We start from the raw sequence: 27473 nt of genomic DNA, 5'->3' as shown, positions 1-27473 counted from the left end.
TTACCAAGTTGGTAATTTTCTAATTTTGTTGGGGTAGAAGTGTGCTGGAAAGAAAAGTTTGGAGAATTTCCTACTCTTCTCTTGGAAAAAGTTTTGCACACTGAGCTTTTTGGTAGGGTTTGTTTTGTCTTTAGCAGTTATTTTATTTTTTTGACTATGCTGGGTCTTCATTAATTGCTGTGCGTAGGCCTTCAGTTGGAGTGAGCAGGGGCTACTCTCTAGTTGCGGTGCACAGGCGTCTGACTTCAACATCTTTTATTGCCGCACACTGGGCACTAAGAGTGTAGGCTTCAGCATTTGCTGCATGCAGGCTTAGTTGCTTCAAGACATGTGGGCTCTTCCTGAACCAGGGATGGAACTTGTGTCCCCTGCATTAGCAGGAGGATTCTGTACCACTAAGCCACCAGGAAAACCCAAGTAGGGTTTTGTTTCAACAAGTTTCCCTACTTAAATAAGTCACTGGCCTAGTTGATCTTAGGACTTGTGGCTATGAAATTTTAAGATTTATTTTCAGATGATGGTAGCTAGAAAGCATTTCATCACAGTTTGGTGTTTAGTCTAGATCTTACCTTTGAATGATATTTTAGTAGTGAGATACCACTCAGGACCTTGAAAATACTATCTGCATCAGGTAAACCATCAGTTACTATTTAGGAGGAAGTAAATTAATGGGGACACTTTTATAGAAAATATGATAAAGAAAGTGGGAAAGGGCATAGGATAATTTTGGTTGTCTGGGTTTTTTGTTGTTTTTTTTTTTTAACCCCTCCCCCCCTTTCTTTTTTTGCCCTCTCTGAATGTCAGAAATCCTGGGAGATATTTGTAAAGTATAAGTTAATCCTTACTGTTCAGTGTTAAAAGCAGCTTAAATTTTAATCTTAGCTTTTTGGCACTGAGCATATATCCTGTAAATAAGTTCTAATACTGTTATCAGAGAACAAAGATGACATCTACACTGGGTATGTCTTTGTTAGAGAGATAATGTTACAGATCACCACATGAGAAATGTGATTTTAATTCATAGAGTAACTAAATCCATAGAGTAACTGTGATATACTAAATCTGTGATATCCTAAAGGTACTTACATTGGCTTATGCTGGACTTCTAGTAATGGAATGATGCTTAGATAGCATTTGGAGCTGGATGAAACTTGAGAAATAGCCACACTCGATGATACAGATTAGACTATTGAGTCTTCTTCAGTACTTCTTACTAGATGTCTCCTAACTTAAAGTTTTCTTGGGGCAGTTTTCACCTTTATGTCAAGATCACATTATGTCTGCGTACATACCCCACACCTTTTCACTTGATGCTGCAGACCTATATTGTGCCTCCTTCCTTTATGGCATTTGGTCTCATGCAGAAAAACTGATAAATGTAAGTAACCTATTGTTTGCACTGTTACTCAATTGTGAAAGTGTTACTGTAGCACGCCAGGCTCCTCTGTCCATGGGATTCACTAGGCAAGAATACTGGAGTGGGTTGCCATTCTCTTCTCCAGGGGATCTTCCTGACCCAGGGATACAACCTTGTTCTCCCACATTGCAGGCACATTTTTTACCTTCTGAGCCACTAGGAAGCCCATTAGATCCTTATAATTCTTATAACCCTTTCTCTTCCTTTTGAGTCCATGGATTGCTGGATGAGAACTTTAATGGATGTTATTGATTTGTATCTTAAAGTGGAGTGATACTTGTAAACATTTGTATAGTCCGTGGATTTTACTGCCATGGCTTTAGTCATTTTTTAGAGCTAGGTCATTTTGTTTCTGAGTATACTTAATCTGTGGGGCTTCCCTGCTGGTTTCGTGATAAAGAATCTGCCTGTCAATGCCAGAGATATGGGTTTGATCCCTCAGTCAGGAAGATCGCCTGGTGAAGGAAATGACAACCCACTCCAGTATTCTTGCCTGGGAAATCCCATGTACAGAGGAGCTTGGTGGGCTACGGTTCATGGAGTTGCAGAGTCGGATATGACTTAGTAACTAGAAAACAGTATCTAATACTTAATATGTATCTAAGATATGATTTGCTAAGGTTTTCTCACGATCTGTCCTGTTTAGCAGAAACTTCAATGTCAAGAAGTCTGTACAAGAGAATTTGAATTTGAAACAAATGTTAACTCATTTAATCTTTTTAACTTATTCCATTTTATTCTTTTTTGAAATATAATTTTGTGTGTTTATTTTTGGCTCTGCTGGGTCTGTGTTGCTGTGCAGGTAAACTTTCCTCTAGTTGCGGAGAGTTGGGCGTTAACTCTAGTTGCGGTGCGCAGGCTTCTTGTTGTGGAGCATGGCCTCTAGGTCAGGTGGGTTTCGGTAGCTACAGCATACGAGCTCAGTGGTTGTGTATGGCACATAGGCTTAGTTTCTTTGAGGCATGTGGGATCTTCCAGATCAGGGATGGAACACCTGCATTGGTCTCTTGCATTGGTAGGCGGATTCTTTACCACGGAGCTACCAGGGAAGCTGTATTCCATTTTGTTTTTAAGATCAGTCCTTGAGTTTTAACAGAATGTTTTCTGAAGCTAAATGAGCATCTTAATAGCTTTCATAATATAAATGAATACCTAGTCTAAATGATGTTTTCTGTACTGTTTTTATATGATACAAGTGGCTCTTAAAAATTGTGAAAAAACTAGTGATAACATATACTGATCCATGTCTTAATGGAATCTTTTTAATGAGATGTAATTTTCATACAGTGTAGTGTATATATATATATAGATTAATGTATCATTGAATAAGTTTTGACAAATTCATACACTGTAAGCCACCCTCCTTATTGACATAAAGAATATTTCATTTTTTTTAATACTGCTAATCCTTGGTAGGCGACATTTTGTGACAACATAGGTTTTATATATTTTTTAATTGACCTTGTGAATTATTGTAACATTATTTTTCTGGATTTGATGTTGATTTGTCAGTATGTACAACTACAAGTTAGTAATATGTTTATCACCATGATGTATACTAACCTAATAAAATGACTGAGTTGGGTTGGTGATACTCAGTGGCGGTTGAGATCTTTACTTATTTTCCTCCTCTGAATAACTAAAATATTGCTTTTTCCTTGTCTGATAGTCATCAGTGGGGTATGTTTAATAGGGACTTCAGAAGTGCTGTAGAAAAATGTTTAGTTGGAGGGTACATTTTGATCTTTATTTTTATTTTTATATTTTATTTTTCTGATCCTCAATAAGAAAGGAAATGGAAAGGGCATTATATTGAGAGTCAATACTTAGGTTCTGTCTGTGGTGTCATCTAGATTTGAACCTTGAATGAATTCTATCATGAATGTCAGCTTTCCTTTATAAAAGGGATTTTGTAAGACTATCTCGGTCTTGAGTTTTTTTAAATGCATTATATAAATTAGTGGCATCCATCCACATGCCAAAAAAAAAAAAAAAGAACCAACATCCAGGCATTGCCCATGGTCTCATTTAATCATTACAGGAATTCTGTAAGTTGAGTCAGAATAGTTAATTTGCCTAAAGTCACAAAGCTAATGTGATATTTGAATAGACTTTACTGTCTCAACAGTATCAGTGGTTCACAAACTTCGTAGCACGTTGTAATCACTTAGAAAACTTTAAAAAAATATTGACACCTGGCTTCTAACCTCATATTTTGAATTAATTGATTTGAGGGTATGACTTCTGGTTTAATTTAGTTTTGGGGTTTTCTTGGCTACACCATGTGGCTTACGGAATCCTTGTTACCCAGCCAGGGATTGAAACTGGGTCCCCCCCCACAGTGGAAGCCCGGACTCCTAACCACTGGACCAAATCTAGTATTTCTTAAGTGAACAAATGGAAACATGGCTGTACTGGTTGATTTAGCTTTGAATCCTGATGTAGAGATACTGACATATCAAAATGCTGCTGCTGCTGCTAAGTCGCTTCAGTCGTGTCCGACTCTGCGACCCCATAGATGGAAGCCTACCAGGCTCCCCCGTCCCTGGGATTCTCCAGGCAGGAACAGTGGTGTGGGTTGCCATTTCCTTCTCCAGTGCATGAAAGTGAAAGGTGAAAGGAAAGTTGCTCAGTCGTGTCGGACTCTTAGTGACCTCGTGGACTGCAGCCTACCAGGCTCCTCCGTCCATGGGATTTTCCAGGCAAGAGTACTGGAGTAGGGTGCCATTGCCTTCTCCCATCAAAATGCTAATGTATGTTAATTTCACAGTAAAGGCTTGCTAATGTGGACCTTTGTCAGCTTCAGTATTTATCCATGGTTTGTTGGCCTTTTGGAACTTCTTTTGGCTCAAACTTGGAATTTTTTCTACAGGAGAATTTTTTTTTTTTTTTTTAAGGAAGCAAGATGGTGACAGTGACTAAGCATACATGGTATATATCACATGTTTCATTTGTGCCAGCATTAAGTGTGCAATGACAGTGTTTGCAAATTAACCTGAAATTGAGGCTATCCTATATTTCAGGTCCTCTGGAGGCTGCTCTGAGTACTACTTACCCGTTACACTTTCTACACTGCCAAACTATTCTATCTACATGTAAGGTGGCTTTTATGGTGAGGGGAGGATGCGATCTGATTTAAAACTGCCTTGTTTGTTGGAAAGTGGTAGCATGAAGTTTTTGTAAATTTTGTTTCAAATTCCAAATTTTCAAAGTCTTTCATTTGCATACTTACCTTATTTTGCTTTTTTTTGTTCTCACTTGATCGAAATTATTCTTACTACTAAGCTTCCCTGATGGCTCAGCAGGTAAAGAATCTCTGTTTCAATACAGAAGATAAAGGAGACTTGGGTTTGATCCCTGGGTCAGGAAGGTCCCCTGGAGAAGGAAATGCAGCCCACTCCAGTATTCTTGCCTGAAGAATTTCATGGACAGAGGAGCCTGGCAGGCTACAATCCATAGGGTCGCAAAGAGTCAGACCTGACTGAGCATCTGAGCACATATATCTACTTACTGAAAACCTAGTGTTTTCATTTTTTAAGCCTTCAAAATATTAATACTTTGTATCCTTCTTAAGGAAGGGAGTGATGTTGGCTTTTTCTCTGAAAATTAAAGTTCTTTTCTTGGAGAGTGTCAGTGAACTTTACGGTACTTTCTAGAGAATAAGCAAACATTTCTTTTCTTTTATTCAACAAATACATGTGTACGTGAGTACTATGCAGTTTCAGATAATGGGCACATTTCAGTGAACAGATAGTTTTTGTGAGACCTACATTCTTTTTGAATATATATCATGTGCTTGACATATAGTTGTGACTTTGTCCCTTGCTGAAAGTTAGTGGCAGAGATATCTAAATTTCATACTGTGAGGACATAACCTTTCCTTAACATCAGACAGCATGCTGAGCTATCCAGAGATTGCCTTGATTGGAGAGGTCAGCAGAGACCCCATTATGTCTCCTTGTGAATCCTGCTTAGTCAACATTTCTCAAACATCAGCCATGCATAGTAATTACATTCAGAGCTTGTTTAAAATGTAAAGTTTTCTGCCTCACCCCCAGATTTGTTTGACCAGTACTGGAATGGGCCTTGCAAGTGTATTTTTGTCAAGTACCTCAGATAATTCAGGCTAAAGACCAGAGAACCACAGTTTGAGAAATACTGTGCTGAGGTTTTGACACTTCATTGTTTTGAGCTGTTGTAGGTAGTTTGTGATTATTTTGCTGAGAGGGCTCTGACTGTTGTAGGAGATGCTATTGTCTTGTTTGTTATTTCATAACTGTTGGGCAACTGCTTTTTGTAATGAAAGTAATCCTTATATTTGTGTAGTGCTTTTATAATCTCATATTTACTAGGAGATCTCTTGATAGATAAGTATAAAAATGTTTACCAGTGAGCAAAAATGGCTTATGCAGGTAAGAAAATGACAAAGGAAGAACTGAAACTTGTGTTTTTGGCCATCGATTGAGTCATTATTCTTTTCATTATATTGCATATATTGTGAGTTTAGCTAGCTTTCCATTCTCAAGTCCAACTGCTGGTTTATTGAGCCACTTTTTATTTGTTTATTCACTGAAGGGCATTTTTATAAGTACACGTTGCATAGTTCTATATTATTAGCTTAGATTTACATTGAATTTAATTTATGAAAAGATAGTCATGTGTTTATACATTACTTTTTTCTTTCAGCTTAGATCATTCTAGTAACTTGTGTTGCCTCTTCCATTTTCCATTTTCCCCTTTACTTGTGTTAACATATCAAGCTTCATTTGCTAATACAGAGAAATTTGAGTTGTTTTTAAAATATATAATCTACTTAACGAAGGATTTACTAAGCAAATTAATTAATGTAGTGTGTGTGGAGGGGGAATGTTTCATCCAGCCAAAATTATTTGTTCTCCTAGATCTTTATATGTAAAACTGTCTTTAATACAAATGATTCCTATATTGCTAAAAGTACCCTAAAGAAAGTGGTACACTATTTAGTCTCTAAATAGTGTATTGAGAGATACTTTGATTTCCGGACTTACTTACCCTAAGACTTTAATGTGTGTTTTCTCATACTTTCTTTTAAGGAGTGGAGGTAAATCATTTCAGCCTTAAGAATTCGAAATTTAATTTAGGAAGAAGGAAAAGGGAACCCAGTTTTGTTTTGTTTTTATTTGGCTGCACCATGCATAATGTGGGATCTTAATTCCCTGACCAGGGATCCAACCCCTGCCCCCTGCATTGGAAGTGCAGAGTCCTAACTGCTGGACTTCCAGGGAAATCCCTCTGGGGCCTAATTTTGATATTTTGAAAATAGCATTGATGGTTATATCTTTGGACATGTTGAGTTTAAGCTGATAGGATATCCCAGGCTTAGCTCTTGTATAATTAAGTTAGCAGAGATACAGACCTAAACCTCAGCTAGGGAATTAGGACTGGTGTTTATTCTTACACTGAGCAAGATCAGTGTAGAAGTGATAGTAGAGACAGGAAATTGAGAGGTAAGGACTGAATTCTTTGGTGGAAATGCAAAGTTAATCAAGGCAAGAGGAGAGTTGCCATAATGGGATGTTACAGTCAGTGGAAGCCAGTTTTAAAGGACAGGCAGAGGCCAGATTTTTGGAGTTTCTTATTGTATATGAAACTTTGCTTTTTTGGTGTATGTAATGGGGGAGGGATGAGAAATGGCACCACGAAACTGTAGAAGAGTGACTGAAACTAGGGGACTATGTAGAAAGGCATCTTTCAAAATTTAGCTCAGATGCCAACTTTTCTAAGAAGCCTTCCCTTTTATCTTCTCTGAATAAATTACTTAACTCCTCTATATTTCATATTTACTTTATTGTTGCTTTTATATTGTACTTGTCACCAGTTCTTCTAGACCTTAAGATGCTTTTGGCATCCTTTTTGGCAGTGTCACACACATAGCAGCTGCTTAATAAGTGTTGAATCAGACTTGAAGAGCAGATTTTAGTAAAGGATTTTTAACAGTTTTAGTGAGACTATATATGTAAGCATCATCAACTTAAAGTGTGCAATTCATTGTTTTTTACTATATGTACAGAGTTGTGCTGCCATCCATCACCGTAATACAATTAAAGAATACTTTCATCCCCTCCTGCCCCCCAAAAACCTTGAACACATTAGTGATCACTCTCCATATCCTATTAGGCCTAGATAGCCACTTGTCTACTTTCTATATGTTTGCTTATTAAAAAAGATTTGATCAACCCTTTAAGATTGGTATTGTGAAAACTACAGATGTATTGTCCTACTTCCCAGTGGAAAAGTATATTTTAATACTTGTATTCCCCTGGAGGTTCCAGTTCTTCACATATTGTCTTCCAGTACAACTGTATCCAAGGCTAGAGAAAGCAGTGACAGCAAGAACCATTTGTGATCTTTGAAATATAATATTGGGCAGTATGAAGAGATGAGAATGATAACCATTATACAGGGAACCAAGAAAAAAAATAAAAGTAAGATGGCAGATACAGACTAGATTTTTAATAAGTTACCTGTGAACAAGAAAATAGGGTGATCTTGTCTTACTATGTACCAACAATGCTGGCTGTTTGCAGTTTCTTGTGAATAACAAAGCTTAGTGTGTAGTCCTAACCCCTACCCACCTCTTTACCTGTCCATCTTCTGTTTATGCCTCAAGAATCAACTTTACTTGTTCATTGAAAGGTTTTCCCTAAAGCTTCCCTCTAAAAAATTGATTGGGTCCCCATAATTTGTACCTTTCACCATCAGTTTCTCTCATCATTTGCCTACACAGACTGTGGTATAAACTATGAGAGCAAAAATTACTTGGTTTTGTCTTGTTAGCCACCATAAATTTTGAAAGGGTAAACGAACAGGAACTTTCGTAGTAGGTATTTCCAAGTATCAAGGCACATTTGTTTGTGTTTTTAAAAATTGGCAGGTTAAGAAACGTCTATGCATGTTTTAAAGCAGAGGGCAAGGAACAGGAAGACTGAGAAATGGAAATCTTACAGCATAATTCAAAGATCTTAGGGGTCATATTGTCAGCAGAGGGTTAGTAGTAGCAGGTAAGAGGGTTAGGATGAAGAAGGAAAATGAATCATCTTAGTTGACATTATTATTGGCTGAGTGAAACGCGCTGCACAAGTTTTAGATCTTAATCTACAGTCTCTTTACCTTAAAAATCTGTTTAGAGGGGCTTCCTGGTGGCTCAGTGGTAAAGAATCCACCTGCCAACACAGGAGACATGGATTCGATCCCTGATCTGGGAAGATCCCACATGCCGCAGAGCAACTAAGCCCCAGCACCACAACTACTGAACCTGTGCCCTAGAGCCCAGGAGCTGCAACTACTGAAGCCTGGGTATCCCAGAGCCCGCGCTCTGCAACCAGAGAGTAGCCCCGGCTCACAACTAGAGAAAAGCCTGCACACAGTAACAAAGACCCAACACCACCAGAAATTTAAAAAAAAATAAAACTGTTTAGAACAGGGTTCTTAACTTGGTTCAGGGATATCATTCTTTCCTTCAAGAGATCAGTGAGTTGGATGAAAAAAAATTCCAAAGTTTATTTTCAAGTGCCTCACTAGTTTAGACAGTACCTGTGGCTTTGTCACCAATAGAAATCACAGATATTTTTGTATCACATTGTTGCATGAATCTCAAAATAGTCTTCATTCCCATCATACTTCAAAATTATAGTACTAATTAGACTTGCCCCTAAATTGTATTATGTAGTGCTTTAATAAAGAGCATGTATTTTACTATATCAAGATTGATTTTAAAGTAATTTTATGGTAACTGAATCGCTCTAAAATTAGTTTCCTTTATAATGCTACATATTATGCTTTTAAAATACTCTGAGAAGGGATCAATAGGCCTCATTAGACAAAGATGTGGGGCGGGGGGAGTCCAGGACAACAAAAAAAGATTTAGAACTCCTGATGCAAAACTAGTGACTCCAACTCCCACCCACCCACATATAACTTATTTGAGCAGATTCTTGGTGAAACTGGAAGTTGCTCAGTCGTATCTGACTTTTGTGACCCCACAGACTATACAGTCCATGGAATTCTACAGGCCAGAATACTGGAGCGGGTAGCTGCTGTCTTCTCCAGGGGTTCTTCCCAACCCAGGGATTGAATCCAGGCTTCCCACGTTGCAGGCAGATTCTTTACCTGCTGAGACACCAAGGAAGCCCAAGAATACTGAAGTGGGTAGCCTCTCCTCTCTCCAGTGGATCTTCCCAACCCGGGAATGGAACCGTGGGTCTCCTGCATTGCAGGCCAATTCTTTACCGGCTGAGCTACCAGGGAAGCCCAAGTTCTTGGTCGTTGTGGCTAAATAAAAAACATTTGTTTGATGCAGGATTGGTCCCAGTTGGTGGATATCCACTGTTTTCTTTTCCCCTTCTAGTCTTGTTCAGTTTTTATTAAATTACTTCCATGCTTGTTAATATCCTCCCTCATGGGTGTGAGATTGTAAGATGGGAAAATTAGCCAGCTAAAGGCCTGGGGAAGTTTTGGGAAAGGTTCAGTGAAGTAAAGATAAAATTAATATCTAAAATTTCTTGAAATCATCATATCTACCTCTAAAACTATTTCTTTTGTTCTATCTAAACTTTAGTCTAAATTTCTTTACTAAACCTAATTTTCAGACTTCCTTGGTATGGTACATTTGGTTAAGACTCAGCACATCCAGTACATGGGGTGTGGTTCCATCCCTGGTCTGGGAACCCAACTGCCTGTGTGGCGGTGCAGCAAAGTAAAAAAACAACTTGATTTTCCAGTTCTGTGCAGTAGCCAAATAGCAGCATAGAGTATCATTCTCTAGTGAAAATCTTCTGGATCTCAAACCAGTTCAAAGGTATATCTGCAGGTAAGTCCAAAGGATTGTGAATAAAAATTTCGTGTTACTGAACTTGTGAAATATGAATTGTGTTTTAAATGTGAAATTGTGAGAGGAGGAAATAGATTGATGTTTCGAAGGCAAAATAAGTTTATATTATTAAATTTTAGGTGTCTTGTATTCAAAGTACAATGAAAGCCACTAATCCAAGGAACAAACAAGGGCAGAGAACCTTTCGGAGAATGATAGTTACACAATAGTCTTGTGTACCAAGTTAATAGAAAATCAGGAGATGCCCCACATTTAGTCCTGTGTCTGGTTCTCTTTCAGAAAGGCTGAAGAGTTACCATGAATCAAAAATATAGTCAAACTGGTGCATTATGGTTCTGTTTTTGTGATGAAAAATGCCATTAGTAAAATAGAGCATTATAAGTACTAACAGTTTTAGGTTAAAGGAGTTACAGTGTCTTAAGACTGAAGTTCATAGATGGTTCTACCTTTCAGTCAACTATTGAATGTAGTACTAGGAGGACTGGTAACTCTTGAGACTCAGGAATTTAAATTGAGAATTGAGGGCAGCCTCCTGTTGGATTCTGGTAATTTAGGAGGACAGGGGTAGTAGGAAGTGCCTTTCTTAACTGTCGTAAATGAATTGTTAATCCCGGTGCACACTCACACCAAAAACAAAACATGGAAAGAAAAGAAGTCAACAAGGCATGATTACGATGAGAAGCAAGAAGGAAGATACAGGAAAAGATGCACAAGAACTGACTGTAGTTAATTTTTTTGGCCCATGGTAATTTGGGTGCTATTGAAGGACAGGAAGAGCTGTCTATAATTTTTATAATATTATGAAAGGCAAAATATAATATATAGGAACAATGAAAGAAATTCAGACATGAGAATAGGGTGATTGGAACTGTTAGCAGTAACAACCTAAAGGGGGAATTCGAGCTTGTTTACTTAGAGTTGAGTGAGATTGTACTAGACCAGGTCCTTAACGTCTACCCTCATAAGAAGGAAGGTAAAGGTTGGAGGATGATGATGAGTTGGCAAGAGACTGAGTTTGAGATACAGTGTCTTGAGAATGTAGATGCTATGAAAATTGGAGAAGGAAATGGCGACCCACTCTGGTGCTCTTGCCTTGAGAATCCTAGGGACAGGGGAGCCTGGTGGGCCGCCGTCTATGGGGTCGCACAGAGTCGGACACGACTGAAGCGACTTAGCAGCAGCAGCACTGATTCAGTGCTTGTACTTTCAGTTGTTTAGCGAGGACTCTGATTTGATAATCTAAAGATGGGAAGATAAATGGTATAGGAAGAGACATTTCCCTGTTAAGACCATCACTTTATAGTCATTTCAGTCACTCAGTTGTGTCCGACTCTGCAACCCCATGGAGTACAGCACTCCAGGCTTCCCTGTCCATCACCAGCTCCTGGAGCCTACTCAAACTCATGTCCATCCAGATGGTGATGCCATCCAACCATCTCATCCTCTGTCGTCCCCTTCTCCTCCTGCCTTCAATCTTTCCCAGCATCAGGGTCTTTTCAAATGAGTCGGTTCTTCGCATCAGGTGGCCAAAGTATTAGAGTTTCAACTTCAGCATCAGTCCTTCCAATGAATATTCAGGACTGATTTCCTTTAGGATTGACTGGTTAGATCTCCTTGCAGTCCAAGAGACTCTCAAGAGTCTTCTCCAACACCACAGTTCAAAAGCATCAATTCTTTGGCACTCAGCTTTCTTTATAGTTCAGCTCTCACCAGTCATCCATACATGACTACTGGAAAAACCATGGCTTTGACTAGATGGACCTTTGTTGGCAAAATGTCTCTGCTTTTTAATATGTTCTCTAGGTTGGTCATAACTTTCCTTCCAAGGAGTAAGCATCTTTTAATTTCATGGCTACAATCACCATCTGCAGTGATTTTGGAGCCCCCCAAAAATAAAGCCTGTTACTGTTTCCACTGTTTCCCCATCTATTTCCCATGAAGTGATGGGACCGGATGCCATGATCTTAATTTTCTGAATGTTGAGTTTTAAGCCAACTTTTTCACTCTCCTCTTTCACTTTCATCAGGAGGCTCTTTAGTTCTTCTTTACTTTCTGCCATAAGGGTGGTATAATCTGCATATCTGAGGTTATTGATATTTCTCCCAGCAATCTTGATTCCAGCTTGTGTCATCCAGCCTGGCATTTTGTATGATATACTCTGCATATAAGTTAAATAAGCAGGGTGACAATATACAGCCTTGATGTACTCCTTTCCAAATTTGGAACCAGTCCATTGTTCCATGTCTGGTTCTAATTGTTGTTTCTTGACCTGCATACAGATTTCTCAGGAGGCAGGTCAGGTGGTCTGGTATTCCCATCTCTTTAAGAATTTTCCAGTTTGTTGTGATCCACACAGGCAAAGGCTTTGGCATAATCAATAAAGCAGAAGTAGATTTTTTCTGGAACTGTCTTGCTTTTTCGATGATCCAACGGATGTTGACAATTTGATCTCTGGTTCCTCTGCCTTTTCTAAATTCAGCTTGAACATCTGTTATTTCACGGTTCACGTACTGTTGAAGCCTGATTTGGAGAATTTTGAGCATTACTTCGCTAGCATGAGTTCAATTCAGTCACTCAGTCGTGCCTAACCCTTTGTGACCCTGTGAACCATGCCAGGCCTCCCTGTCCATCACCAACTCTCGGAGTCCACCCAAACCCATCTCCATTGAGTCGGTGATGCCATCCAACCATCTCATCCTCTGTTGTCCCCCTCTCCTCCTGCCCTCAATCTTTCCCAGCATCAGGGTCTTTTCCAGTGAGTCAGCTCTTCGCATTAGGTGGCCAAAGTACTGGAGTTTCAGCTTCAACATCAATCCCTCCAATGAATATCCAGGACTGATCTCTTTTAAGATGGACTGGTTGGATCTCCTTGCAGTCCAAGGGACTCTCAAGAGTCTTCTCCAACACCACAGTTCAAAAGCATCAATTCTTCGGCGCTCAGCTTTCTTCACAGTCCAACTCTCACATCCAGACATGACCACTGGAAAAACCATAGCTTTGACTAGATGGACCTTTGTTGGCAGAGTAATGTCTCTGCTTTTTAATATGCTGTCTAGGTTGGTCATAACTTTCCTTCCAAGGAGTAAGTGTCTTCTAATTTCATGGCTGCAATCACCATTTGCAGTGATTCTGGAGCCCAGAAAAATAAAGCTAGCGTGAGAGATGATTGCAATTGTGTGGTAGTTTGAACATTCTTTGGCTTTGCCTTTGGGATTGAAATGAAAACTGACCTTTTCCAGTCCTGTGGCCACTGCCGAGTTTTCCAAATTTGCTGTCATATTGAGTGCAGCACTTTGACAGCATCATCTTTCAGGATTTGAAATAGTTCAACAGATGACACCACTCTTATGGCAGAAAGTGAAGAGGAACTAAAAAGCCTCTTGATGAAAGTGAAAGTGGAGAGTGAAAAAGTTGGCTTAAAGCTCAACATTAAGAAAACGAAGATCATGGCGTCTGGTCCCATCACTTCATGGGCAATAGATGGGGAAATAGTGGAAACAGTGTCAGACTTTATTTTTTGGGGCTCCAAAAAAATATGTATGGATGTGAGAGTTGGACTGTGAAGAAGATTGAGCGCCGAAGAATTGATGCTTTTGAACTGTGGTGTTGGAGAAGACTCTTGAGAGTCCCTTGGACTGCAAGGAGATCCAACCAGTTCATTCTGAAGGAGATCAGCCCTGGGATTTCTTTGGAAGGAATGATGCTAAAGCTGAAACTCCAGTACTTTGGCCACCTCATGTGAAGAGTTGACTCATTGGAAAAGACTCTGATTCTGGGAGGGATTAGGGGCAGGAGGAGAAGGGGACGACAGAGGATGAGATGGCTGAATGGCATCACGGATTCAATGGACGTGAGTCTGGGTGAACTCCGGGAGTTGGTGATGGACAGGGAGGCCTGGCGTGCTGCGGTTCATAGGGTCACAAAGAGTTGGACAGGACTGAGCAACTGAACTGAACTGAACTGGAATTCCATCACCTCCACTAGCTCTGTTCTTAGGGATGCTTTCCAAGGCCCACTTTACTTATTATTTGACTTCTTTGAGTCAAAGATGAGTAGATGCTTCCTGGTGACTTTATACTTTTAGTACAGGGAGTGTTTTTTTTTTATTCCTTGCTTTGTTTTTCTCATCTGCAACGTCAGGTGTGCCCTAGCCTCTTAAAACCTCTAATACAGCTTTTTATTTTTTAATTCAGCAAATGTTACTGAGTATTTCCTGCTTGTAAGGCATTGTGCTGAATGCTGGAAATACAGAGTTGTGAACAAGACACTAAATGGCTCTTCCTATTATATTAGGACTCTCTAAAGGAATTGAACCAATGAGTCTTGTATACAGGCATATCTCAAAGTTATTACAGGTTCAGTTCCAGAACACCACAATAAAGCAAAGTCACACAAATTTTTTGGCAAGTATGTGTATTAATTTTGAAATACCTTATTGCCGAAAAGTGCTAGCCTATCATCTGAGCTTTGAGCAAGTGGTAATTTTTTGCAATAATAGCATCAAAAATAAAGATCATAGATCACCACAACGATATAATAATAACCAAAATATCAAAATAGTGAAAATGTGACAGACACAAAGTGAGCACGTACTGTTGGAAAAGTGGCGCCAGTGGATTTGATCAAGACAGGGTTGCCACAAACCTTCAGTTTGTTAAAAAAAAAAAAAAAAAAGTGATACCTGCAAAGAGCAATAAAGAAAGATATGCTTGTATTATACATAGAGTTTTATTATGAGGGATTGGTTTACACAATCATGGAGGCCAAGAGGTCCCGGGACCTGTGGTCTATATGAGCTGGAGGCCCAGGAAAATCAGTAGTGCATTTCTGCTTCAAGCCTAAAGGCCTGAGAGCCAGGGGAACCAAAGATTTAAGTCCCAGGTGAGTCCTAAGATCTGAAAACCTCCTAGGAGCATGTATGTCTGAGAGCAGAAGGTGATTATTTCAGTGCTAGCAGAGAGGGAATTTTCTCTTCCTCTGCCTTTTTGTTCTGTTCAGAACAAAAGAGAGTGATCTTCTTTACTTAGCCTGTCATTCTGATGCTAATCTCTTATGGAGCCAACTTCACAGACACCCCAAAATAATGTTTTACAAGCTATTCCAGAATCCCTTAGCCCAGTAAGGTTGACACACAAAATTAACCATCACACTAATCAAGCCATAAGAGAAGGCCTACGTTAAACAAATGTTCCTTTTTCTGTTATTGTTCTAGTTATAGGGATGGAACATATTTAGGTGCTTTAATCTGAACTGAGTATTTATGATGATTACACTGATTTACTATTCTTGGAAGTCATTGAGTCTCAGCAATATTGAAAATATTTCATTTCATTCTTTTTTAAGATACTTCTATTTTTGCAGAGATTGATTAGGGAAAAGAAAGAAACCCTTAGCTCCATGTCTTCTAATTGGTCTTCATGTCATTGTCATTCCTTTTACTCCCCAGGTTCCATATTGCATACTGATACTAAGGCCAGCTTTTAATATTGACTTAATTATATTAGGTCCTAGACATAGCCTATTGATATTTTCCCGGTTATCTATAAAATTTAAAGCACATTAGCCTGGCATTCAAGAGTCTGTATCAGTCACCTTGATTCTCCCCTTTATACGAACCTGTGTCTGTTCTTGCCGCCTGCTTAAGACATCCTTTTCTACCTTCCCTATCGAAATATTATCCCTCCTTCAGGATCTGACTGGTAATAGACCATTTTCACTAGGTTTCTTTCTTTGGACAGATGTAGTTCAACCCATTGTTTTGTCTTGTTTTGTTTTGTTTTGTTTGCTTTTCTGAATTCTTTTAGCATATTTTGGTCAGCCCCAGTGACTTGTACATATGTCATCTTAGGTTTGTGCTTTTTACATGTGTCTTAATTTTTTAGCTAGAATTACTTTAGATAGGGGTTTAGAAGAACAAGATGAAATCAGAGATGGACCTTGCCTTCTGCTAGAATTTTCTTCAGACCTTAAGGTACCTTTCTTAATGCTCTCAGTAAGTAACGATGATTTTTTTGAATTGCAAGCTCATTCTCTGGCCTGTTGCCTTGATTGATCAGGCAACACTGAGTCTAAAGACATTTGAAACAGAAAATGAGACCTTGTACTTTCGTTTTTACTTTCATCCATTAAATTATTTGATTCTTCTGCATGTTTTGAAACTAAATAAGGTCCAAATCAAACCAGTCTTTTTTTTTTTTTTAATCTCATAAATTCAGAGTTACCTATAGTGTGCACATTACCATAGTGTGAAGTGAAAGTGAAGGTGTCATTCGCTCAGTGTGCAACTCTTTGTCACCCCATGGACTGTTGCCCTCCAGGCTCCTCTCTCCATGGAATTTTCTAGGCAAGAATACTAAAGAATACCATTCCCTTCTCCAGGGGATGTTCCCCACCCAGGGATCAAAGCCAGGACTTCTGCATTGCAGGCAGATTCTTTTCCTTCTGAGCCACCAGGGAAGCCTCTTACCATAGTGTATGTACTTAGTAACAACACATTGTTATATACATTAAAAAACGTCTAAAGATAGGACCTTGAGTTTCTGGTCGAAGGCAGAAACAGGAGTGAGGCTTTCACTTCGGTGTGTTTCAGGTAGTCTGCAAACTTAAATGATCTCAGAGAATCAGGTTAGTGCTTGCTCATTACCCAGGTTCTGTGAAGACTTAGAAAAAACAAACAGTAAGCCCTGTATTACCAGGTGGAGAGAGAGAGAAGCACCAGAGTAACAGTACCTGAATATTTGTACTTTCGAAGGGTTAGATCTTAGATTCAAGCAGTAGTTAGTGGCTATGAGAATTCTGTGAAATGAGAGATCTGTGTGAGACAGGCTACTTAAGGAAGATTTCTCTGACAGCTGGATATTAGGATGTTGCGATTGAAAATGGAGAGTTAGAAGCTCTCAGAATAAAAGGAAAACATGGAGGTGAAGGTAGAAACTGAATGAGTATGATCTGGGTAAGCAGAAGACTGTTCCTGGCGCCTAATCTGTGTGTAATAAGGTCTGGATGGATTGATTGCACGGGGGGGGAGGGTGTGAGGTCTTAAGTTTTGAGAAATTAGTTATATATTCCTTACTCTCCAGGCTCCTCTGTCCATGGGATTTTCCCAGCAAAAATACTGGAATGGGTTGCCATTTTCTCCTCACAGGGTCAAACCCAAGTCTCCTGCGTCTCCTTTATTGCAGGTGGATTCTTTACTGCTGAACCAGCAGGGCTTAAACTCATACACTTAAAACAATAAGGAGAAAAATACCTGATGACTTGATTTTTTTTTTTTTTAAGTAAATTTCTAAATTCATCTGATTTTTGTTTCTAATTATTCTGTATTCTGTTAAAGGCCTACTTTGCATATGAATTCTCAAAAAGTACTTTGTAAAGTTAGGTGATGACATGGCGATGTGAAGAATGAATTTGTGCCTTTGACATGTCAGGTTTGTAGTTTGGGTTGGATGCTTGTAAAATTTACTTTATTGTAATTTTGTTAGGAAGCTGTTGGTACAAATTTGTTGATGTGCTTGTGAGATGTAGTCTTATGAGAGTTGATTTGTGCTTTCTCTTTTGCCTTTGACTTTTAGTGACTTCCCCTCACTTCCTTAGCATTTTCTGTACTTTGTATTCTTGATTAGAGTCATTTCTTTTTCTTTAAAACCTAGCTAAATTAGATTTGTATTAAAAATCTGCCATAATTCTTAGTATTGGATATTTATAATGTTAAGAATTGGTTTTGAAGTTCCTCATAGCTTCCCAGCACAGATTTGCCTCTGCAGTTAAGTACAGAAAGGATAAAAAAAGAGAAGGAAAACAAAATCGAGGAATCAGGAAAGGAGAACATAACCGTATTTCATTTTATCACTTATTTTTCAATTTATTATTTGTTTTGTTTTACCCATCTCTTCCCACCTCCACCCCTATCCCTCACCCTCCAAAAACCCACCACTGTGACCTTTTTTGTGTGTGAGAGAGCTTTTCTTCAAAGTAAATGTTGGAATGAATGTGAAGAGTGTTGAATTCTTGTATGGAAAACAAAGGATTGAAAAGAGAAAATTACAGAAGCTTTGAACACGGTTTTAGATACAATCTCAGACATTAGCAGATTGGCACTTCTGTTGCTTTTCGGGCACAATCTCTGTAAGGTTAAAAAAAAAAACTCTTTCCCAGCCAGGCTATCTTTTTCAGCAAAAACATGTGAAAATGAATTCCTCTTTGTGTGTTTGATGGTAGTTATTCATGTTTCCTGTTTGCAGAGTAATCCTCAGGAACAGGTGGAACAAAAGTGTAGGAAACAATGTGCATTTTTTAAGTCTAGCCCCTTTGTGACCTTTTACATAAAATTCTAGGGATAATATTCGTTGGACCTGAATATGGGACCACACTTACATAGGACATCAAGGAGATCAAACCAGTCAGTGCTAATCCTAAATCAAAGCATCTAGTCAAAGCCATGGTTTTTCCGGTGGTCATGTATGGATGTGAGAGTTGGACTATAAAGAAAGCTGAGCGCCGAAGAATTGATGCTTTTGAACTGTGGTGTTGGAGAAGACTCTTGAGAGTCCCTTGGACAGCAAGGAACTCCAACCAGTCCATCTTAAAAGAGATCAGTCCTGGATATTCATTGGAAGGACTGATGTTCAAGCTGAAACTCCAATACTCTGGCCACCTGATCCGAAGAGCTGACTCGTTTGAAAAGACCCTGATGCTGGGAAAGATTGAGGGCAGGAGGAGACGGGGACGAAAGAGAATGAGATGGTTGGATGGCATCACTGACTCAATGGACATGAATGAGTTTGAGCAAGCTCTGGGAGATGGTGAAGGACAGGGAAGCCTGGCGTGCTGTGGGGTCACAAAGAATCGGACATGATCGAGAAACTGAATAACAACAAAAACACTAGACGTTTTTTAAAACACGTAAACTTTGCAAATGGTAAATCCAGGTATAGTTTCTTATTAGAGTTTTTAAAGATATCACTTCAGTACAGCTTTAAAGTAGCTTCCTCTTTTGTTTGTTTACATTTTAGATAAAAGCCAGTTTTTTTTCCAAGCTGGTGGTGGTTTTATTTTTTTTTTGGCTGCACTATGCAGCGTGTGGGATCTTTAGTTCCCTGACCAGGGATCAAACCCATGCCTCCTGTAGTAGAAGCAAGGGGTCCCAACCAACCATGGACTGCCAGGGAATTCCCTCAAGCAAAATTCATAATTTAGCTAAGTTTAAAATAAAAATGATAGTGTGTATTTTTCGGAAACCACCCTTATCTGATCTAGAGACATACAGAAACTTGCAATCACTGCAGTGATTCCTAGTCCTTGGAGTCTCTGAAATTAGTCATTGATATTCCTAGAGTTATTGGGGATAAATGTGTATCCACAGAAACATAGCAATGGATAATTAAAGCATGATCCTTCCAATAAAAAGTGAATGTCATCCTTGTGGTAATAGGATTATTTTCTGTAATCTGGAACTAAGCAAAAATATGACTCCTTATAAATGGAACTTGGTAGGAAGTGGAACAGGAGTTATAATAAAACGGATATTTACTCTCTGAAACATTTTGGAATGACTGATAAAAATCTCCTTCATTTTTTCAATTAAAAAGTAAGACCAGGTGAGGTTTAGAAACTTGCCCACAGTTACAGGAATTAATGGTGGATGGATAGAGAATTCACCTGCCCTGCTTAAGAAGCATATTAAGGCTGCCACACAAGTACTAACTTAATGGGACAGTGGGTTGCTTGACAGAAAAAAATCTCTTTATGCATTATTTTGTGTTGGGCAATGTAGTCAGTAAGTGGGGTCATCAGCTAAATAGAGGAAAACAACCTTAAATAAAAACCTAGAGGGAAACTATCTTATATTTTTAAAATTTGATGATGTTTTTAAAATTTGATGATGTTAAGTGATAATCAGCTTTTTATAACGCCTTCCTCTTTCCCTCTTTGTTAGGTGGTATGGTCAGGAAAAAGACTATAACGTGCTAGTTATGGATCTTCTTGGACCCAGCCTTGAAGACCTCTTCAATTTCTGTTCAAGAAGGTTCACAATGAAAACTGTACTTATGTTAGCTGACCAGGTATGTGAAACTTTTATGAGAATAAAAGCTAAGAAATGCTACTGTTTAGTACTACTTAACTATAATTTCAGTGTAGAAACCAGAGTATTATAGCCCTGTATAATAATCCTTGGGTTAAAAGTATAGTCATTCAAGTTTGTTGCTCTGATAAGTCTTGTAGATGTTTTCCTGTGGTATAAGACAAAAATGAATTACACTGGTTTATTATTCACCTGTAGACTAAGAGTTTTCGAGCTACTCCCATCATATAGTGTATTTGCTTTAGTGTTGAGTATAACAGGTTTCTTTGTAAGATTTTGTTTGAAGAAAGGATTTGGGAGTGTTTGTGTGTGTGCAAATATAAATAAATATGTATATATTGAAATTTTGATTAAAGCAAACTGAATGGTATTATGTGTTGAACCCTTATAAAAGGTATATTTTTGAGGAAAATAAGGTACTGAAGTAATTTAATGAACAGTTTTTGACCAAGTAGATGCTTCTTACAGGATTCTCAGCTATTAGTAATATTTAAGCAAAATCATGGAAATTTTTATGTCATGAATTGGATTTATGCATTGATTGAGGTTAGATGAAATTGTTTTAAAGCCCAAGGCTAGATTTATTTTTTTAGCTAAAGGTAATAAAAAAGAAAACCAGTTTTAAAGAATTTTAAGATGGGAGAATGGGGTCAGGAACAGACCTTGAGGAAACAGATATTATGGTCAAAGATAACAGGTAAATGTCAAGGACCTTGCATAAAACATGACTTCTTAATATGCTTTAATTCACATGTGAGCGAATCTTAATAAAAGAGTTTGTATTCTGTAGGCTCAGTAACACATAGGCATACATGCAGTGAACATTTATTCAGGATCTGCCACTGTAAAGGAGATCAGTCCTGGGTGTTCATTGGACGGACTGATGTTGAAGCTGAAACTCCAATACTTTGGCCACCTGATGCAAAGAGCTGACTCATTTGAAAAGACCCTGATGCTGGGAAAGATTAAGGGCAGGAGGAGAAGGGGACGACAGAGGATGAGATGGTTGGATGGCATCACTGACTCGATGAACCTGGATTTGGGTGGACTCTGGGAGTTGGTGATGGACAGGGAGGCCTGGCATGCTGCAGTTCATGAGGTCGCAGAGAGTCGGACACGACTGAGTGACTGAACTGAACTGTACTTAGCACTGGAGTGTACAAAAAATAAGAGCTAGTTTCTTCCCTCTTTTAACATAGAGTTAGTGGAGAAAAATGGACAGGTTCTGTCGTAAAAGTCTATATTGGATACTCTGGTAACATCAGAGAAATAATGTAATTTAGGGAAGGGGGTTGTAGAAAGGCACTTGTTTAAGAAAGAACCAGCTGAGTCTTGCTCTGTAAATGACAGGCAACACTTGAGTAGTCTGTAGTTTGTGCTGTTAATTTATCTTTTGCCTGACCTTCCCCCTGTGAGTGAATACTCATAGTTTAATGATAAGTATTACTTGGCTAGAACAAATACTTTATGTACTTGACTGGTACAAAAAGTGAGACAAATGTTTTGTTTTACTTATTTAATATATGAATTGCTGCTGTACCTAAAGATGGTATTTGAACATTGTATACATCTTCTTCCTTGAGTGTATAGTTTAAGCCAGAGATTACAATTTGCCTTCACAAGCCGTTTGCCAAGGTAGAGGAATAAGAGTTAGAATTTATATCCTTGGTGATAAAAGCTGTAGAGAAAACGCAGGCAAGTAAAAATAGAGTCCTGACGTACACTACTGAGAAGAGCAAAAACATATGGGCAGAAAGATAATGTTGGCAGCCTTTGGACATGGAAAACATTTTCAAATACAACTTTTATTTTATGGAAAAGGTAGACATAATTGATAACTTAGAAATTTAAACTATTACAGAAGAAAAAGTTTAAATCTGTTTACATAACAGATGACTGATAAAAAGATTGTCTGTTGTATGCAAAGAATTCTTAAAAACTGACAAGAAAAGGACAAGCCAAAAAAATAATGGAAAAGTATGGATTGACTTCACAGTACAGTACTAAGTCCAGAAGGTCAGTAAAAGTGAGCAGGTTTTTTAACTGTTATGAAATTACAAGTGAAGTCAGTACCTGTGAAAATGGGCAAGATTTAGAAAAAACTGAGATAACTGCTAGTGGGAAAAAAACACTAGTGCTGAAAAAATGAGCTGTTATAGGCTATTCTGAAGGCAATCAGTTTGCCTTCAAAGCAGCAACTCCCCCTGCAATGATAGGGGAGGTATAACCCATAGAAATAGAAGTGCTAATAGATAAGGATATATAAGTATATTAGTGTTATTGTTTATGGTGAGAGAATATTGGAAATAATGAGCATTAATACTGTGAGTTGGGATAATTGGGGAGTACTTCCATCTATGCCATAGAATATTTATCTCCATTAAAAAGAATGGTAAGACCATACCACTTGACTTGGCAGAATTTCTGGGAAATTAAGAAAAGCTTGTTACAATGCCATGTTTGTTAGTTTTAGGATATGATCATACATATATGGAGAAAAATCATGGGAGAGTCGGAAAAGCATGCCAGAAAGGAAACCCAGCATGTATATGTCCCCATTTGCATAAAAGTTACATGCTTACATTGTATGGTACCAACTTCTAGAAATGTTTGGGATAGAATTAGTTAAAAACAAGTGAACAAAAAGAAAATGAGTAGACTATTTCTATTGTAGTTTAAAGCAATAACAGTGTATAACTGTATCTGTCAATTGGTCAACATCCCTGTACTCTGAAGCACATGTAAGTTTGTGTGTGTACATATAGAAGAGAATAAAAATAGATCTGAGTAATACCAGGTACCTCAAGGGGCATAGTATTGACGTTTACTTTATATAATTTCAAACAACTGAAACAATTCTAAATTTATTACTTCTGTAATTAAAAAAACCAGTTCTTTCTATCAGGTTCTGTCATGTTTATAATCATTCATATTGAAAGAATAAGCTCAAAGGAAACTGCTGGTTTATGCTTGTATATCCATTAGTCTGGAGGTAAATGCAGAGCTGGTTGTCCTTTTTAATTTTGTCTAGCATTGTCTTTTTGAACTCTAAATGAAGTTAATAAAGTATACTTGTGATCTTGAAAAATGATTGACATATTGAAATAATTGAGACACAGTATGTTGCTTTCTTTTGTTTCTTAGTGCAAATCACTTAACTTGATTTTCTCTCCTCCCCTTTTTTCCAGATGATCAGTAGAATCGAATATGTGCATACAAAGAATTTTATACACAGAGACATTAAACCAGATAACTTCCTAATGGGTATTGGGCGTCACTGTAATAAGGTTAGTCACATGTTCTTTGCATGAAAGGACAAAGAATAAAACTTCCAAGAATTGCTTTGATAAACTTTGGTGAACTTTTTAAGTCTTTTAAAAAGTCATAGTAAGTTGAATTTGCTATTGATAATTGTTTTAAAAGATTGTACTTGAAGGCTAATCCATTAACTTAGTAACTTGAAATAAATTATCTCCAACTTAACCCAACCAAAGTTAGTTATTTATATGGAAATATGAAATTCCAAGGGCTTTATAATGAAATGTAATCATCTATACTATTGTATCTATTTTTCATTCATTCGAATAGCAAACAAACAAACAAAAAAACCCATATACCCATATACTTTTCTTCCTGAATGCTAAAAATCAGATTTTAACCTTTCTTTCTGAAGTGTGGGTTTTTGCAATATATGTGCTTGTGCCAGTGTGGGAACCACTGTCCCACCCATCTGTCACCATGGCGTTAACATTTGCTGACTGAGCAAGGTTGATAATGAGAATTCTTCAGTCCTTGGATTTGTGTATTCAAAAGGATAACTTTTGGACCTGTTTCAAAAGTAGTTTGACAGTTTATTTGGGTGCCAAGTTGAGTGGGGTCTCCACCCCTCTTCTCTCCTGTTCAAAGGAAAGTGTAGACAAGTGAAATGAACTTTCATACAATGAAATTAGTGTTCATTGGGGGCCACAGAATGGTTGAACTTACGGGGTGATTGGGTTTTAGCCAGTGACGCATGATTGCAGTTAGAAACTAATTGTGTTGACAATTTTCTGCAATGATTAGTTTTACTGAGTGAATTGCTTTTATTTTCAATTGTTGAGGTCGGGCAGACAGGCAGCATTGGCAATGCACTAAGCATGTTATGATCTGACGATCTGATAGAAATTCTCAACTTCAGGACAACTTGGGGGTTTTTTGTGTTTTTTGTTTTGTTCTGTTTTTGGAAGGAACATTCCTATTTATTTTATTTAGTCATTAGGGAATGTTTGATGTTTTTAGGTCTAGCTATAAATGTTTACCTTTGTTTGCCTGTATGAATGCCAACTTGGAGCCATTACCATTAGAAGTGGTATTATTTGTTAATGCGTGAGACATTAATGTTGGTCTGACCAGGTTTTAGGAGTTAAATTTTATTTTTCTTGAAAGCTGAGCTTTAAATGATAGAAGGTGTTTAAGTCTACATGTAACCTTTCTTGCCATTCCCAAATCACATCTTTTTTCTTTTTTTAAATATTATGTGGCTTCTGTCTTTGAAGCATCCAGGTTCTTGTTATTTTAAAACCTGGTAATTTAATTGAACTATTACTAGTCTTAATTTTGGCAGGCAGTTTTGTCAGAATGACCCTGATCTTTTGACCATTTCCCAGCCTTTTCTTCCCATTTTCTTCCTGCTAAAGGCCTTCTATCCTCATGTAATCCATGTTCTGCATGTTGATGTTGCAGTACATGGTTTGTCTTAAACTTAATGATAGTCCAGATGCTGTCTTTGCTTCCCCACCCTGCCCCAAACAGCTTATTAATCACTTAGTTGTGTTAGGAAGTCCAGATTGCCCAGTGATATGTAAACCTTTTTAGAATCTTGTGTCCTCTTTTAGAGATACTAAAAAGATTGTGAAATTGCTTTGCTGTTACACAGATTCAGAGAGACCCTAGGGTTAGAAGTGCAGTGTTTTACCTAAGATTCTGAACGTTGTTCTTAAACATTTTAGGTTAGTGTTTGTTTATGTAGTTGGTTTTTAGTGTTTTCTGTATTGTAGTTTGAAATACGCCAGTTGTATGATACTGGATTCTTTGGTCAGCTCGTTGTAGTAGTTTTCTATTTGTGGGTAGAGTTGGGGGTGGGGGGACATTTGAGGTTGATTTTTAAAATCAAATTTCTTATTTGGAAAATTGTTCTGAATTTGATATTTAGGAGTAGTCACTCCAACCGTAGTGAATTTGCTCAACTCTTCCAGTAATCAGCCCTGCATGCTTATGAAAATAAATTTTAAGGTGACTAAATGCCTTCTACCTCTTCCTTACTGAAGATTTTTTTCCCCCTGTGCAATCTTTTTTTAGGGGAAGGGCAGATTGTGGTGCCAAAGATTGCAGATCCAAATTCCCTGTTTTGTATTAAAAAATTAAAGAGCCAAATGTCACCATTGCTATCCCTGTTTCAGGCAGTGACACAATATAGTGGCATTAAAAACCTGAGTACTTTCCAGAATTCAAATGTTGTTAAGCATGTGATTCTTATTTGGAAAAGTGAGAACCTACAGTGCTTGGTGGAAGAAGGATGGCATTTGGCTACCCTGTTCTTTCTCTAATGCCTCGGTGTTGCCTGTCTGCGCCGGCCATTGTTGCAATGTAAGCAATACTGTTTGATGCACTGCCACCCTCTATTGTCTGTTTAGTGTTTAGAATCTCCAGTGGGGAAGAGGAAAAGAAGCATGACTGTTAGTACTTCTCAGGACCCATCTTTCTCAGGATTAAACCAGGTCTGAAACTGTCTCCTATTCCAACCTCAATCCCAAATTCATGTGCTTTTCTTTCTTATTGTTTGATTATTTTTGTTTGTTTTAATTCTGGAGAATATAGATCTTGCTCAAGCACCTCTTAACGTTGGCATTATTCAGACATACTTGGCAAACATATAACATTACTAAGATATTTCTTTATGGCTTTTGCGTAAAGCTTGTAAAACTTAGAGAAAACCTAAATGAAAACAGGATTATGTTTAGATTTCTAACATCCACGAGAGGAGATATGTTGGTCTAAAATTGATACTATTTAGCTAATGCTAGATTTAAGATAGACTGTTCAATTTTTTAAAAATAATTTGGAGTTGCATCACTGCTGAATGATGATATTCTGCCTCAACTCTTCCCATTCCCTAATGAACTTTAGGAGTTGTGTAGATCAGATTTCAGATCTAGTTTTTTTTAGAATTGATTGCTTCAGTATGAGAATTCTCTCATCTTCAACCAAGTAGCATAAAATGCTTAAAGAATATTATATGCTCTGGAACTAGAATGCACTGCATTCTAATGATAACATAATTGATATCAATTACCATTAATAACACATAAATAAGATAAACAGATGTATAACCTAATGATTTATGTTTGGCAGGCTAGATAAAACACTCAATATTTCTAAATTTTTTTTTTAATGTAAGGAAATTTTTCACTTAGTCTTCATTTACTATTGAGAAGCTGGCTTTATTTACTGTATGAATTTTCAGATAAACAAGGGAAAATAAATTTAAAAAAAAATCAGCACCACCTAGGTACTTAATTTTTGAAGCTCCTGAATGAATGAATCTTTATCAGTAGTATACACTGAGAAGTAAGTGTTGACATAAGTATCAAAAAAGGAAAAAATTTGCATTTGATATGTGAGCATACTTTGTAATTTCTTTATTAAACCACACGTATCATCTGGGCTATCATTTAATCCTTCTCCAAACTGCCCAGCTTTATATCAGGAACTATGTTCTCCTGCTGTTAAAAAGGTTTTAGAAATCAGATTTTATTATTATTCACAGACAAAGAAATAACCAACTGTGGTAACTAGATCTTGACTGGGCAGAGAGAGAATGGGGGGTAATTAGGTACATTGTAAGGCAACTTTACTGCCCTATTTTTTCTTATCCATATACATTCACACATTTTACTCATACTTTACAGCATAATTACTTATAGGTTTTCTGGGTTGTAAGGAAAAGTATTCCTGTGAATTCTTGAAAGGGCAAGGAAATATGACTGCTGGTGAAGAGAAAAATGGTTGAAATACCAATACCTGAAATTGGCATTAGTGTTTCTGAAGAAAATACACCTCTGCTGAAT

The 27473-nt window shown here is 37.8% G+C and overlaps 1 protein-coding gene across 13 annotated transcripts in view; it reads left to right on the top strand.

The window, feature by feature from the left end:
- The window catches only part of CSNK1A1 (casein kinase 1 alpha 1), a 49532-nt gene that overhangs the window by 4493 nt on the left and 17566 nt on the right, over positions 1-27473 (top strand). For 8 of the 13 annotated variants that reach the window (XR_003035337.2, XM_005209554.5, XM_005209551.5 and 5 more), the window contains exons 3-5: positions 20221-20347; positions 23556-23654; positions 26040-26123. Coding sequence is in view for 12 of the 13 variants with exons in the window: in XM_005209554.5 (XP_005209611.1) it covers positions 20221-20347; positions 23556-23654; positions 26040-26123 (310 nt within the window). In the remaining variant the exon portion in view is untranslated. 13 annotated transcript variants of the gene reach the window in all.

Source organism: Bos taurus, chromosome 7 (assembly GCF_002263795.3).
Source record: "Bos taurus isolate L1 Dominette 01449 registration number 42190680 breed Hereford chromosome 7, ARS-UCD2.0, whole genome shotgun sequence".
Taxonomy (NCBI): domain Eukaryota; kingdom Metazoa; phylum Chordata; class Mammalia; order Artiodactyla; family Bovidae; genus Bos; species Bos taurus.
This window is presented reverse-complemented; position numbering and strand designations above follow the sequence as displayed.